This window comes from Lithobates pipiens, unplaced genomic scaffold (assembly GCF_037356315.1).
Source record: "Lithobates pipiens isolate NorthernLeopardFrog02 unplaced genomic scaffold, aLitPip1_a1.2 Scaffold_18, whole genome shotgun sequence".
In the NCBI taxonomy this organism is placed as follows: domain Eukaryota; kingdom Metazoa; phylum Chordata; class Amphibia; order Anura; family Ranidae; genus Lithobates; species Lithobates pipiens.
The window spans coordinates 252307080-252322948 of record NW_027507758.1 but is presented as its reverse complement, the minus strand read 5'-3'; the positions used below and the strand labels follow the sequence as shown (position 1 = coordinate 252322948).

The 15869-nt window shown below is 40.7% G+C and overlaps 1 protein-coding gene across 7 annotated transcripts in view; it reads right to left on the bottom strand.

Moving 5' to 3' along the window:
* The window catches only part of BCLAF1 (BCL2 associated transcription factor 1), a 59696-nt gene that overhangs the window by 32324 nt on the left and 11503 nt on the right, over positions 1–15869 (bottom strand). For all 7 annotated transcript variants that reach the window (XR_013276701.1, XR_013276702.1, XM_077486801.1 and 4 more), the window contains 3 exons: positions 14472–15098; positions 14216–14385; positions 280–385 (listed from right to left, as the gene is read on the bottom strand). Coding sequence is in view for 5 of the 7 variants with exons in the window: in XM_077486801.1 (XP_077342927.1) it covers positions 280–385; positions 14216–14385; positions 14472–15098 (903 nt within the window). In the remaining 2 variants the exon portion in view is untranslated. The remainder of the gene's footprint in view (positions 1–279; positions 386–14215; positions 14386–14471; positions 15099–15869) is intronic.

Genomic DNA, 15869 nt, shown 5'->3' with positions numbered 1-15869 from the left:
GTTGATGGGGATATCGAGCAATTTTCTTTTCTTCCATCCATATAGGAAGGAAAGAAAATAGCATAATCTATTGCCTGCTTTCGATCTGACACTGCAGATAGAGGCTATGAGGCTGTAGGCATTCTCACAGATCAGGAAACGCACTGCTATTTTCAAGAGGAATTCAAGACAAAAAACATACAGTACAGTTCTTGGTGTACTACTTAGAACCAATTAGCAATTCTATATGTTCACGTTTTGAGTTACGTTGCACTTTAATGAGAATGAGTACATACATACCTGTGTATCTCAGGACTTTTTGGATGGGCCACACGTTGCTCTGTGCCGGTCTGATACTCTGCAAACCTCTCATTGAGGGTCTTTCCGTCACCTTTGAAATAATGTTCTGTTGGTTGTAGAGAAAAATACTATCTCATTAGTTACTGATCCTCAAACACAGTCACATTCCTTACAGTGTCACTTGTTATATTGTACCTTAGTAACAAAAAAAACAAAAACAAAAAAAAACAAAAACAAAAAAAAAACAAAAACAAAAAAAAAAAAAAACACACCTCACGCACACACAAAAGGGAAAAAACATTATATTTAAAAAAATATATAAAAAAAAAAAAAAAAAAAAAAACACACAACAGTAGTATATACTATCCACCTTACAGTTTCAAATGTTTGTTATACCAGAATAAATAGGGCTTACTTAAAACTTAATGGTTCATAGTTATTTTGCAAGCACCATGTTTACAAAGCAACCAGGCAACTGGCTAGGTTCAATATGTAAAGGCTACATTGCACCCCACCACCCACACAAAAATAAATAAAGGGGGGAAGATGAAAACATAAATCACATAAAGGTAAATTGTTAGTACACAAAAAAAATAAATAAACTCTAGGCATTATACAGTTGTATGCTCCAGTTCAAAATACTTATTCAGTAAAGCAGGGCAAAGGGCACTTTGTTACTGCACTTTGTTCTATTACCCAAGTACAATAATATCAATAGATTGAGCTTGACAGATGTTTTTGTCATGACCAGCAAGATGAATTTTAAATAAGTTCAGTAGCAAGAGACCTGTTGTATTGTTTTAGGAAACTTGTTGGCAACAATCTTTAGTTGTGACTACTGCTTTTTATGGAATCTTAGGCATGCGTAGAACATTCCTTATCCTTACCTTCCTCTCTCCTGGCTACACAAACATTGTCCTACTCTTTCTTTACACATGTAAATAAAGGAAAACACTGACAAAGTGCTGAAGGGTACTGTGAATATCTCCTAAACTTGCACAGTTTAGAAGATATTCAAAGTGCATGCAGCCAGTGACGTTACCGTCTCATGCGTTCTGAAGGTCCGGCATACAGTCCCAGACCTTCAGAGCCCATGCCCTAAAACAATTGGCTCATGCACGAATGCTCAGGAGTGACATCATTGCACCCCCGGTCACTCATCTAACAGGCGGACGCGAACCCAGAAGGGTGACTGGGGAAGAGGTCAGCCCTCTCAGGAGTGACAGCGCAGAGCTGGAGGGCTTAGTTCTAAAGTAAGTCTATAATAATGTGCTGGTATGCAATGCATACTAACACATTATGCAAATGCATTGCAGGAAAATTTCTCTTTTTACTACCGCTTTAACTCTCCTTCTGATAATGCCAGTTTCCCGGCCATTATATTCACCTCTTGCATCTCAATGTGTAGCTTATCTGGGGCAATCATGCAAATGAGCAACTCAAACTTTACTGAACCCAGCTGGTCAAATGTACTAGCATCTTAAGGAGGTGATTGACGATGACAGGCCCATTTGTCTCATGGGAGAATAGGCAGAGATGGTTAACCACGTTTTGAAAATGGTGGGTACCTGTCATGCTTTCACAGCTTCAAAGTTTTGATTCACGGATTCAAAATAAGCAACTGACTATTTAAGTTTATATTCTTGATACAGATCCTGAGACAGAATTACATTTCTGAAGCCAGAGGATTAGCATTAAAACCAGGCAATTAGCAATATCAGAAGTAGGTTATATTTATAGATTTTGAATATATAAAAATTGTAAGTAGCATGAACAGTTTCTTTTACTGTTTCTCAGTGTCCTTTATGTATGACTAGTGATAGTATTTACAGTCTCTAATGTTCTAAGTGCTGCATAGACAATTATTAGAGGGTGATATCATTTATGCAAACAGTGCATATGAATTATGAAAATTAAGTCTCTGTTCTGGTAGACATCTATGATGAAACATCAGAGTTTCCCCATTTAAGATTTCTATGTACAGCGCTGTTTGTTTTAAAAGCATGCAAGTGCAATTTTGTGTGTTTTAATAAAGAGCTAATTAGGTTTTAAACTACGTGAAGGAATTGATTCTCGCTTTACCGGTACTTACCTGCATGCATGGATTTCGATGTGTGAGGTGATCTTGCTGGTGATATCTCCAGGGGATGACTATTTTCATGCCAAGGGAGACATTTAAGGCCTACAATGTGGATTTGATATAAAAAGTGCTTTTGACTTCTACAGTGCCTTCAAAAAGTACTCATAGCCCTTGAAATTTTTCAGATTTTGTCATGTTACAACCAAAAATGTAAATGTATTTTATTGGGATTTTATGTGACAGACCAACACAAAGTGGCACATAATTGTGAAATGGAATGAAAATTATAAATAGTTATTAGTAAAAAAAATGTTAAACCATGAAAAGTGTGGTGTGCATTTGTATTCAGCCCCCGAGTCTATACTTTGTAGAACCACTTTTTGCTGCTATTAGCCCTTGCACACACGGTCGGACATTCCGACAACCAAATCCATCGGATTTTGTCCGAAACTAGTGTTGCATACACACGGTCGGAAAAAAGTTGTAGTCGTTCAGAACGTGATGCCGTCATTTCGTTACGACGGAACTGCGTGGCACTTTGTCCGATCGGAATTCTCGACAATGTTGTCGGAAAATTCAGTCGGCTGGATTATCTGACAACACGGTCCGATCGGACATTTTCCGTCGGAATGTCCGACCGTGTGTACAAGGGCTTACAGTTGCAAGGCTTTTTGGGGGAGGTCTCTACCAGATCTGAACATATAAGAGAGTGAAATGTTTGCCCATTCTTCTTTGAAAAATAGCTTAAAGAGAAAGTAAACCCCCAATGGGTTTTACTTCCTCTTTTGCTCCCCGCAAGGTCTGCAAATTAAAAGCATAATGGGCTAGTATGCATCGGTAGTATACACCACTTACCTGCAAACGAAGCCCGCAATGTTTTCTGTGCAAGTCGTGTCCATCTTCGCCCCTCTTCCTTCTGGGGCCGCGGACTCCGGCTCAGTGACTGGCCAGATCTGCGTGACGTCACTTTCGCGCATGCACGCAGGAGCCATCATTCACGGCACATGCTGGGGGAAGAAATGGCACGGTGGCCCGTTTTTCTTCACAACGCATGCGCCGATGACTACATCGGCAGACTACTAGTGAAATATTTAATAAAAAGCACACATTTAGGAGATATTTCCACTACCTATAGGTAAGCCTAGAATAAGGCCTATAGATCACACAAAAGGGTTTAACCACATGCCGACTGGGGGTATTTGTATTGTCCTAGCTTGTTAAGAGTCTCAAGAAATGAGATAGGACGTCAGTACTTGTGATCAATTTTCAGCGATTGGCACCATAGCTTGTAGGCTCTATAACTTTCATACAGACCAAATAATATACACCAATTTGGGTTATTTTTTACCAAAGATATGTAGCAGTATAAAACCTTGCCAACATTTTTTTATTTTATTTTTTACAGAATTTACGGTCTTTCATTTATAGCACAAAAAAAAAAAACCCAGCGGTGATTAAATTACACCAAAAAAAAAGCTCTATGTGTAAAAAAATAAAAAAAAAGACAAAAATGTCATATGGGTACAGTGTTGCATGACTGTCATTCAAAGTGTGAGCTCTGAAAATTGGCCTGGTTAGGAAGGGGGTTTAAATTGCCCAGTGGTCAAGCTCTGTCAGATTGGATGGAGAGCGTTTGTGAACAGCAATTTTCCAAGTCTTGCCACAGGCTCAATTGGATTTAGGTCTGGACTTTGACTGGGTCATTTTAACACAAGAATATGCTTTGATCTAAACCATTCCATTGTAGCTCTGGCTGTATGTTTAGGGACGTTGTCCTGCTAGAAGTTGAACCTCCGCCCCAGTCTCAAGTCTTTTGCAGACTAATGGGTTTTCTTCTAAGATTGTCCTGTATTTGGCTCCATCCATCTTCCCATCAACTGACCAGCTTCCCTGGCCTTGCTGAAGAAAAGCATCCCCACAACATGATGCTGCCACCACCATGTTTCACAGTGGGGATGATGTGCTCCGGTTGATGTGTAGTGTTAGAGTTCCGCCACACACAGCATTTGGCTTTTAGGCCGAAAAGTTACTTTATTTTGGTCTCATCTGACCAGGGCACCTTCTTCCACATGTTTACCGTGTCTCCCACGTGGCTTCTTGCAAACTGCAAAAGGGACTTATGGTTTTCTTTTAACACTGGCTTTCTCCTTGCCACTCTTCCATAAAGGCCAGATTTGTGGATTGCATAACTGCAGACAGATTCTCCCATCTCAGTTGTGGATCTCTGCAGCTCCTCCAGAGTTACCATAGGCCTCTTGGTTGCTTCTCTGATTAATACTCTCCTTGCCCAGCCTGTCAGTTTAGGTGGACGGCCATGTCTTGGTAGGTTTGCAGTTGTGACATACTTTTTTCATTTTCAGATGATATATTGAACAGTGCTCCGTTAGAGGTTCAAAGCTTGGGATAATGTTTATTTTTTTTATAACCCAAGCCCAGCGTTAAAATTCTCCATCTGTATCCCTGACTTGTCTGGTGTGTTACTTGGCCTTTATAATGCAGTGTGTTCACTAAGGTTCTCTAGCAAACCTCTGAGGACTTCACAGAACAACTGTATTTATACTGAGATTAAATTACACACAGGTGGACTCCATTTACTAAATTAGGTTACTTCTGAAGGCAATTGGTTCCACTAGATTTTAGTTAGGGGTAAGGGGGCTGAATACAAATGCACGCCACACTTTTCACATATTTGTAAAAACAAATTGAAAACCAGTTTACCATTTTGCTTCCACTTCACAATTATGTGCCACTTTGTGCTGCTCAATTACATACATTAATAACCCCAAATCCCAATAAAATGAATTTACCTTTTTGATTATAACATGACAAAATGTGGAAAATTTCAAGGAGTATGAATACCTTTTCAAGGCACTGTATATACGAGAGTCATATGGGTCTGTTAAGCATATTTGTAAATTATTTTTGGTGATGGTGCATGAAGATTGGTGATCACAGTAAGACATAATTTTATTGTTTACCTGCATTTTCACAGACTATTTTTCACATTTCTTATGGACTGTTTACATAATTTGTTTCACTCTTAAGTAAACTAAATCTACTCTCAGCCTATGGTGTGGGCTTGCTGGGGCAGATCTGCGTCACATGTTTTGGAATTGTCCGGGTCTGAGGACTTTTTGGCAGGACTTTATTTGAACATATAATTGATCTTCCAGTAACTCAAACAGGGAAGTTAGACTTTTAGGTATTGTAAATGTCTTTTTTCCGCAAGGACTCATGCTCATATTTTGTTACGTTACCATTTCATGCACGTAAAGTCATTTTGTTACAATGGAAGGATGCCAAGCCACCCACAGCTTCAAAAGTACGGTATATCATGTTGTGAATGGGGAACTACCCATGTTTAAATTAATTTATAAGGGTAGGGTTGTTCTCTTGTTTGTGCTTATGGAAAATAAATTTGAATAAAGAAAAACACCTAATAAAAATAAGAAAACACTACTCTCAGCCACATTGTAAAAAAAAAAAAAAAAAAAAAAAAAATGTATCTGCAAAGCAAAAATCTCTACTCTTTTTCTGCAGCCAGTCCAGTCCCACGCTTAGCTGTCAGCGGCAGCTTCTCTGTGTAGGTGTGTGCAGGAGAGGCAGCCGACAACGGAGGCCCCATAGTAAGTCTATGCTATGGGTGACATCACTTCCCAGGCATTGTCGGCCGTCTCCTGCACACAGCATCCGCCACTGGAGATCAGGCCAGAGAGGCTTCAGAAAAGGTACGTATGGCGTTTTTGTCTTTACAGGGTTAGATAGATTTGTTTTAGAATGTGTTTTTCATCCACCAACAGAGATAAGAAAAGGCCAGACGGAACAGACCTGTAAAAGGGGCCTTAAAGTCTAACACCTCTGACTTTACCGTGAATTGAAAAAAGTTTGTTTGGGTCAGGCTGAGTTACAATTTATTTCCTTTACTAACAGATGTGCCTGCTGGGTGCGCTATATAAACTGTATGTATCCTCAGTTAAATACAGAATACAGCGCTGTGTTGTGAAATGAAGTCAGGCTGAGTGCTATCAAAAGGTGTGGGCTCTGAGGTTATCGCAATGGTGGTGTTACTTTGTACATGACAGACTCAGAACAAGCATGCAGTTAGTGAAGTCTGAATTTGCATTCTGCCTGCTTTCTCCTGGTTAGTGACTAGGTAGTATAGCAAAGATGACAGTCCCAGAACAAATTACAAATTCTCACAGGTTAACTAATGTAAAGCCTAATTGAAATATGGGGGCTAGCCTCCATTTGTAACAGCCATGCAAAAAAATTGTTGTAGTTTGAAAGGCAACCTTATAATGGAGGATGCCCCTGCCGACTTCTAAAATGCTAGCTGCCCGGCTGTCTTGCTGACCCTTTGGTTCAACACATTTAGTTAATTGACCTGGTTAAAGTATTTAGATTAGGAAAGTTGGAGAAAAGTCAGAGGCCCTTACTGGCATACTTGATCTGAGATTGTGACTCAAAAATAATGACGTTAGAAGATTACGAATATCTGCAGTTTAGCAGAAAGAACTCTTTGGCACTCTGCAGTCACCATGCAGTCTACTTTTTATGAATGAAAATAGACTGTAAGCCACAGTGGAGTAATTTTGGGATTAGCGCCCCAAATGTCCCATATACCCCTCCATCTAAGCAGTATGCCTTTCAGCTTAATGCAGTAATAAACCCAAAACCAAAAATGTAATTGACGTGGTGGCTGCATTTTTTTTCTTTAGGCTTTTTCGCCTCTGTTTTCACCTGGTGATCTGGCCAGTAAAAAAACACACCTGTATTAGAGTGCCCCTACTCTGGATGAAGGAGCACAGGGGGCACTGTAGACAGGAGCATTGTTAGATGGACTAGCAGATTTAGATACATTAACAAACTGAAGCTGAACTCCAGCTCACACTACAGTTACACAAGTAATTACAGTCAGTTTTATTTCCTTTTGGGATAAAAGTTTTACATGAATAAAAGTGGATCATTGTAAGCACCCCTGTCAGTGGTAAATAGTTTGTCTCAACTGCACTATATTGTCAAAAGTATTGCGACGCCTCCCTTTACACACACATGAAGTTTGATAGTATACCAGTCTTAGTCTGTAGGGTTCAATATTGAGTTGGCCCACCCTTTGCAGCTATAACAGCTTTAACTCTTCTGGGAAAGCTGTCTGCAAGGTTTAAGAGTGTGTCTATGGTTATGTTTGACCATTCTTCTAGAAGTGCATTTGTGAGGCCAGGCACTGATGTTGAACGAGAAAGCCTGGCTTACAATCTGTGGTCTAATTGACCCAAAAGGTGTTCTATCGAGTTGAGGTCAGGACTATGTGCAGGCCAGTAAGGTTCCTCTACCCCAAACTCACTCATCCATGTCTTTATGGACCTTGTTTGTGCACTGGTGTGCAATCATGATGGAACAGGAAGGGGCCATTCCCCAAACTGTTCCCACAAAGTTGGGAGCATAAAATGATCCAAAATGTCTTTGTATGCCGACACCTCAAGAGTTCCCTTCACTGGAACTAAGGGGCCAAACCCAACCCCTGAAAAAGAACTCCACACCATAATCCCCCTCCAACAAATGATTGGGACCGGTGCACAAAGGTCCATAAAAGACATGGATGAGTGAGTATGGGGTGGACGAACTTGACTGGCCTGCACAGAGTCCTGACCTCAACCAGATAGAACATCTTTGGGATGAACTCGAGCGGGGACAGCAAGCCAGGCCTCCTCGTTCAACATCAGTGCCTAACCTCACAAATGCATTTCTGGAAGATTGGTCAAACATTCCTAGATACACTCCTAAACCTTGTGGACGGCCTTCCCAGAAAAGTTGAAGCGGTTATAACAGCAAAAGGGTGAGCCAACACAATATTGAACCCTGCGGACTAAGACTGGGATGCCATTAAAAGTGCATGTGCGTCTCAACACTTTTGACAATATAGTGCACTTAAAACAGGATTTCACTGTGGAAAAAAATATTAAAAGCCAGCAGCTACAAATACTGCAGCTGCTGACTTAATAAATGGACACTTACCTGTCCCGGGGTCCAGCGATGCCGGCAGCCAAGGCCAATCGATCGCTCGGCTCTCGGCTGCTGCCGCCACCATTCTAGGTGAGGGAATCAGGAAGTGAAGCGCTGCGGCTTCACTTCCCGGTTCCCTACTGCGCATGCGCGAATCGCGCAGCGCAATAGGAATTGTCCGCGCTGTCTCTGGGACCCGTGTGTCTCCCAGCAGACAGCGTGCAGGGACAGGAAGAGGCATAGACTGTAAATACCTGTCTTTGACAGGTATCTGCATCCCCCTCCCCCCTGAAAGGTGCCAATTGTGTCCCCGGAGGGGGGGGGGGGGGTTCCGATCAGTGCAAGTTCCACTTTAGGGTGGAACCCAGCTTTAACTTAAATTTGAAGGACAGCTTGTGCTGTTGAAAAACAGACTTACTGACCAGAGTACCAGGTGAAAATAAAAAAAGAAAGCCTAGAAAAGAAAAACATTAATGCAGCCATCAAAGAATTGGTACGCTGCATCATAATAAATGTTTTCTTTTGGACTGAATACCACTTTAAGGTGCTAATGTGTGTTTTGTTCAGTATATAGATATGCATACCGTTCCTTTGCTATCCATACAGTAAAGTTTTTCAAGTAACAAAAAAACACAGACATAGGTTTAGATTACTGTGTACTACATTTTCATAACCGACAAATGTCTAATTTTTTTTGATAAACATTTTTTGTACATCTTTTGTACACCCATAATGATCACATTACTAATAATCTAATAGTAAGAACAAATGAAAGACTTGGTTCAATGCAGAAGACACATATCATGAACTATGAAATACAAAACGTGAAGCAAGCTTTCCTCTTTCAGATAATACAAACAGCTTTTTCCACTTACCGCCCAGCATCCAGCAAAAGTCTCAATATCAAGTAATACACCTGGAAAAAGCCACTAAAAGGCTAGGGCTTCAAGCTTAATTCCAGTATACTCAGGAAATGTTTGGAGCTAGCAATTCAGAATGTTTGGCCATTTTGCATTTTTTTTGCATCAGCAACAGTATACTTTATTTGGTTATATTGTGCCATTTCAAAACATTTTCCAGGACCTAGTCATAATGAAAAAGAAATCAACACTGGGCACTTCTAGGTCATGGTCAACAAAATGGATTATATTCACACACAAAATAACAGTGATTAACAGCTGTGACTACCCCAGATTATTTAAGGAAACAAATTTCTCTGGATCCACAGCATGAGGGGAATTTATTAAAACTGGAGCAGATGTGCGTGGCAACCAAGTGGCTTCTGTCTTCCATTTTCAAATCTTAAAGTGGTTGTAAACCTCAGACATGAAATATGATCAAAATATATCCCTCTCTAGTGAGTGTGTGTCTCAATCCAGAGCACTAATTGTTATGTAATTTCTGTCTGACACTTTGTTCTTCTGCCATCAGCATAAGTCACTTCTGACAAGTTTTCCTGACACCAAGAGGAGAAAAAAAAAAAAAAAAGTAACATGGGAGGAATCTCTAGCAGATTGACAGCCTCAGCTCTGTTCCTGTGTGCAGGTTGGCGTTTCTCTTCCCTTCTACCAATCAGCTCTCAGAGCTCTCCTCACTGAGCTCTGCAGAGTATAATTTTAGCTCTTTACCCCCTTCTCTTGAACACGTAGACAAGCTTTCATAATTCAGCACTCTGAATGGATGTAAAGAGATGGCTGCAGATAGACAGGTACAACTTATGTAGGAAAGATTTGTTTCATGTCACTTCACTGGGTAGATGTAAGGTATTTAAAGGTTTACAACCACTTTAACTGACCAAGCTGAGGATAGAAGCTGACTGGTTACTATGCATAGCTGCTCCAGGTTTCGATAAATTCCATCCATGTACTTCAGTGCATTAATCTAAAGCAGTGTTTCTCAATTCCAGTCCTCAAGGCGCCCGAATGGGTCACCTTTACAGGCTTTCCAAGCGATTTGATCAGTTTCATTGCCTTAGTAATTACCATAGCTGTTTCATCTGAGGGAAATCCAGAAAACATGACCTGTTGGGGTGCCTTGAGGACTGGATTTGAGAAACACTGATCTAAATTAACAAGCAATCACTTTACTTAGGTCAAACTGGATTCTCACCGTTTGCTATGGGCTCTGCACACATTTACTGAAAATAAAATTAACATTTGAGAGCATGTTGGTGCAGAACTGCACTCTCATCTATAAGACTCCATGCACACTGAAGCTCAAAAAAGCTATTTCTGGACACCAGATTGCTGGCAGAAAACGCTGGTTGAAAAACCTGCTTTTAACAGCGTTTTATACTAGCGTTAATGAGCGTTAATGAGCGTTTTACAGCGTTAGCGTTAATGGGCGTTTTTTATAAAAATACACAGAGGACACTCCAAAAATCCCACAATGCATTGAAAAATAGAATGCCGAACACTAATGAACGAGCGTTAATGAGCGTTAATGAGCGTTTGTCGTTTTTTGCCGCTGAAAAACGGCACTTTGAACGCGAATTTCTGGCGTTCAGAAAAAAGCCCATAAACTCCACTGCTCATTAAAGCTGAAAAACGTCCATGTGTGCATGGACACATAGGCTAACATAGAGTGGAGTTTATGGGCTTTTACAAAAAACGCCCAAACGCCAATAAACTGCAGTTTATCAGCTTCAGTGTGCATGGAGCCTAAGGCCTCATTAACATGAGCGCACACAATGTGTTCTGGGCCGTTCACCCGAACTTCTGTCAAATTGGCATGAGTGGCTTTGTCCGTGCAGTTTCTGCATCCCTATACACTTAAACAAGCTGCCTTCACACAGCACCTGGCAACTCACGCTGCATAAACACACAGACCATTCACTGTCTACAGGCCTCAGCACCCATGGGAATGGAGGCTCAAAACCCAACTGAACTTTCAGTTTAAATTCTAAAAACATTCCCAGTGCATCAAAGCAAAATAAGGTGTTCAAAATCTTAATGTTTCTTTTCTTCAGGAAGAAGCCACAGCCTGATTAGAAAAGCCTTCCCCCTGTCAGAAGCTGCAAAGAAGGACCCTTGCTCTGTGTTGAAGTAGAGGTCTCGCTGTAGAGTTAAAAATTCTTCCACCAGCAGGAAGAATAGGCTTTGCCTGAATACAGAACCTTAACCACTTCCCTACCAGATCCATTTTTTCTACACATTTTAGATGTGATGATTAGTGAAATCCCCTAAACAGTATATATATTTTCTCTCTAAAAGCAAAGACCCTGGAGAATAAAATCCAACTTTTTTTTAAGTCACATATTAGCGGTTGTTTATTAAATGCAAATTTTCATTAAAACAGTGAAGCACAGGTCCAAGCCAAAACTCAAACTGACAATTTCATAATTTTGTGCTCCAGGGAATACCAGCAGCTTAAATAGTGTGATGTGGCACCTATAAGTGACTACTCTATTATGGGAAATCCATAGAGACGCTGCCATAGATTCATTACTTTCAGAGTCACTGACCAAGTATGCAGATTAGGAGCGCTGACTTTCCTGATGTATGCTTGTTGCCAAAATACTTTCAATAATTCAATACTCGTTGACAAAGTATTGAATCCATTAGGAAAAAAAATAAAAATACACAACCAGACAACTAGCATTTCCAAGTCAGAAGGGCAACAAGCTAGGAGGTCAGTAATAAACAAGCTTCCACAGAGTTCTGATGAGTTTAAAGATGCTTTAGTAAACAGGTTTACTTTAAGTGAAAACAGTTTAATCCCATTTGTGACAGATGTCTGTGTCAGAAACACAGATCTGAACAGTTACAGTAAGAGCCCGTTCACACTGAGGCAGCACGACTTGCAGCGCGACTGCCTCAGGCGACCGGGATCCGACTTTAGCGGCGGCTTGTGAAATGACTTCTGTATAGAAGTCAATGCAAGTCGCCCCAAAAGTCGTACAGGAACCTTTTTCTAAGTCGGAAGCGACTTGAGTCGCTCCGATTAGAACGGTTCCATTGCATAGAGCGGGACGCGACTTGTCAGGCGGCTAAGTCGCCTGACGGGTCGCCCCTGTGTGAACGGACCCTAAAGATAATGCCCTGGATGAGATTTTGTGCAGCTGATGTCTCACTTTTTTTAAAGGTTTTTAAGCAGGAACGTCAGAAAGGTTGGGATGTTTAGTTAGCTAACCTAAAACAATCACATGGAAACCAACACATTTGTCCTTTTTAGGTTATTTTCTCATGTGTTATTCCATGGTAAAGGGATTACAACGGGTAACATTTTACTATGGATCTGAAAATCCATCCAATTTATTAAAAATAAAGCTTAAACTACCAGTAGGATTCCCTCAACTGTTGCACTCAAGAAACCAGCTTAGTCTGTATCAAGAAAGCCTACAATGTTCTCTAAACCATATCCTCCAAAATGTAGCATATAACAGGAATACAGGACCTAGCATATTCTTCTACCCAATGAGAGGGAGGCATTTATTACATTTGGCTAGTTAAACCATAAAGATAAACTTCATTCTATTCATATCATCAATTCATACGAAATAAAAACTTTACACTTCTATATGCAACGTATCAATAGGCAATTCATTTTGCAGCACATACTATAGATGGCTTTGTTGATTAGCACAACTGGAGCATATGTATAAAGCTACTTGTCTACCTCTTGTCAGCAGGAATGCCAGTTCCTAAACATGCCACACATGTATATAAGGATAAACACTCTTAACTGATCAAAATAGATCATTAAAAAGGACAACGTTTTGCAGAACAGGCAGTACCTCACAAACTGCATTTGCTGACTTTTAAAAAAAACAAGGTATTGGCAGTGCATGAAGTCCAGTGCTGTGTTCCTGAAGGTGGTTCTACTTACCATTGAGGGTTCCCGGCGCAACCATTCTGGATACATGAGCCAGCTGTTTCTTCCTGAGGAACCACAGCCAGTTCCCAGAGGCACACTGAAGGGTCCTGCAGCCTCCTAGGACATTTGACATGTCCCAGGATGCTGCGGAAGGGGAGGTGGGGAAAGGGGAGTCATCCTTGCCTAAGTGAGACTGCAGAAATGAGAGGGGTCACCAATAAAAATCATTGGCCCCCACTTTGTGAATGGAATTCTGTTTTAAGGTGGAGCAACTCCCAAATTTTAGATTTATTGAAATAAATGTTGTCATACAATACTTGCTGCACAATCCCTGGAAATTATATTGGGGGAGGTGTAATAACAAAAAAAGGGTAAGATCCATTACAGTTATAGCTGAAAGGTCGTGCCTCCTGATAGCCCACCCTCCCAAAAAAAAAAAAAAAATACTCAACCATACATGCTACTATGCCATCATCCCTCTAGGAGTCCACCCAAAGTATGCTCCAGCATCATAGCTTACCTGGTTTAAACATACCAGTCCTTGACAGTGTTCTGGTCTGCGGTTTCACCACCTCATGCTTGAGCTCCGTTACATGGGGAGGCCACATACTCCTTTACATAGAAGCTCCACTCCCTAAGCCTAGGTTCATATCGATGTGATTTGGCATGCAATCTGACACGTCAAATCGGCAGTTACTGCCGGCAATGGCGCCGACTTTGCAGCGCCACACCGATTCCCAATAGTAATTTCTGTACTATTGGCAACTTCGGGGTGCAATTTGTATAGTCATCTGTGCAGGCACCCGCACAGATGTCTCCAAAAATCGCTCCCAAAGTCAGACTGACATGAGGGTATGAAATTCGCACAATTTCAATCCCGCTGTCAGTGTGAACCCAGGCTTAACGCAATATAGAAAATAGTAATAATAATTAAGATAACTCTGTAGAATATTCATAACTGTACCATTAGCTGCCATCATGATCACTGAGAATATTTTAACAGACATAATGATTTATATGCCAAGCAAATTTTCTTACCTTTGACGAACTGCACTAAAGCCACAACATGGTAGATAAATGATTCAGGAGATGTTTTGCTGGAGAAGGGCACCTTCATATGGTCAAAGATGGATCTGAAATCTTTCTGTCTCTTGACTGAATGCACAAGAGTACTGGCTAGCAGGCGATCACTGGCTAGAGTTGAAGGCCTTTATGAAAAGGCAAAAAACAGGAACAATACTTAGCTTAAAGATAAAATAAAGATCAGTCCACCTATAAAATCAAGTCTCATTACCTGGCATCATCAAGTGGTACAGCCGTTATCCGAAGCTTGACCTCAGGGCGGTGAGACTCGGATGCTATCATCTTGAGCCTAAGTGGACTTTCCTCCCTAAATAATATATTTTCTTTCACTTCCTCACTCTGCTGCAATGAAAGACTGTAACTAAATGGATCTTTTACCTTTTCCGTTATGACTGGATCAGGTGACTTGGAATCTTTTTTACCCAAAGGCCTATCATCTCGTTCATCATCTTTATGCTTGTCTTTAGAGGACACTTTGTGCCCCTTACTTTCCCTAATCTTTTCCCCTTCTTTAGCAACCTTTGTCTGAGTCTTAGGCTTAAACTTTGTCCCTTCCTCCTCAGAAGCCCAATGAGATGCAGAGGAAATACCCTTCCCTTGATCAGCCAGCACAGCCTTCCTAAACTGCCTATAATCCTCCACTTCCTCTTCATTTTCAGAAGTTGTTTGGAATTGCGATTTAACAGGCTCTTTTTCAAAGAAGTCTAAAGCATCAGAACTGCCCCAGCTTCTGGTTGTTTCTGTTTTAGACTTATCTAAAACCCTTTCCTTTTGGCTGTCTCTCTCTCTAACATTTACTCGCTCAATAGGAAATAACCTTTGTTCTTCATCAGTATACCTGTAAATGTAAAAAAAAATAAAAAATCCTGTTTATTAGCAACTTTATTGTACAATTAAAACTATAAAAATATCCAGAAGCCCAAGTTCTGCTACTTAAAAAAAAAAAAAGACATACTTGCATTCAACTCCCATAACCCCCCTCCCCCCACAATGAAGATGCCACTGCTGATTTTTTCAAGGGGATAGGTGAATACACAGTAAACTGCACAGTCTCACAATCTTAATCCCCATTCTTCATACTGGTCTCCAGCAGTTATTCCTGCTAGCCCTCTTGTCAACAACATCAAGTCTGCACAGATCAGGAGGGGACATGGCTACTTGTAGGCATGTCTGCCCACATTCCAACACTGCAGAGCAGAGGATCATAGCACCAGCTTTCCACAGGACTGTGGAGTATGGGGCGAGTATTGCTGGTTGTTTGGTTGCTTTTCTTGCAAGAGTGAGCTATGTGCCATTTTTGAGCAGGGAAAAAAAAAAAAAGGAAGAATGGGTGGGGTGGGCTTTTTTTTTTTGTGGCAAGAGATTCACTTTGAGAACACACATTTAAAAATATGCAAGCAAATCTTAAAACCATATAAAGCTGAATTCCAGGGAAGAAAAAAATACAAAAATAAAAAAACGAACACAAATACTTAGTCCAGCTGTGTATTTCTAGTTGTTACATGAAACTAGCACAAATATCTGACTATTTATTGATAGCCATCTCCTGTACAGTAGCACTCAAGACTAAATGGGACCGGTAGAGCCAGCACTAGGATAATCGGGCTCT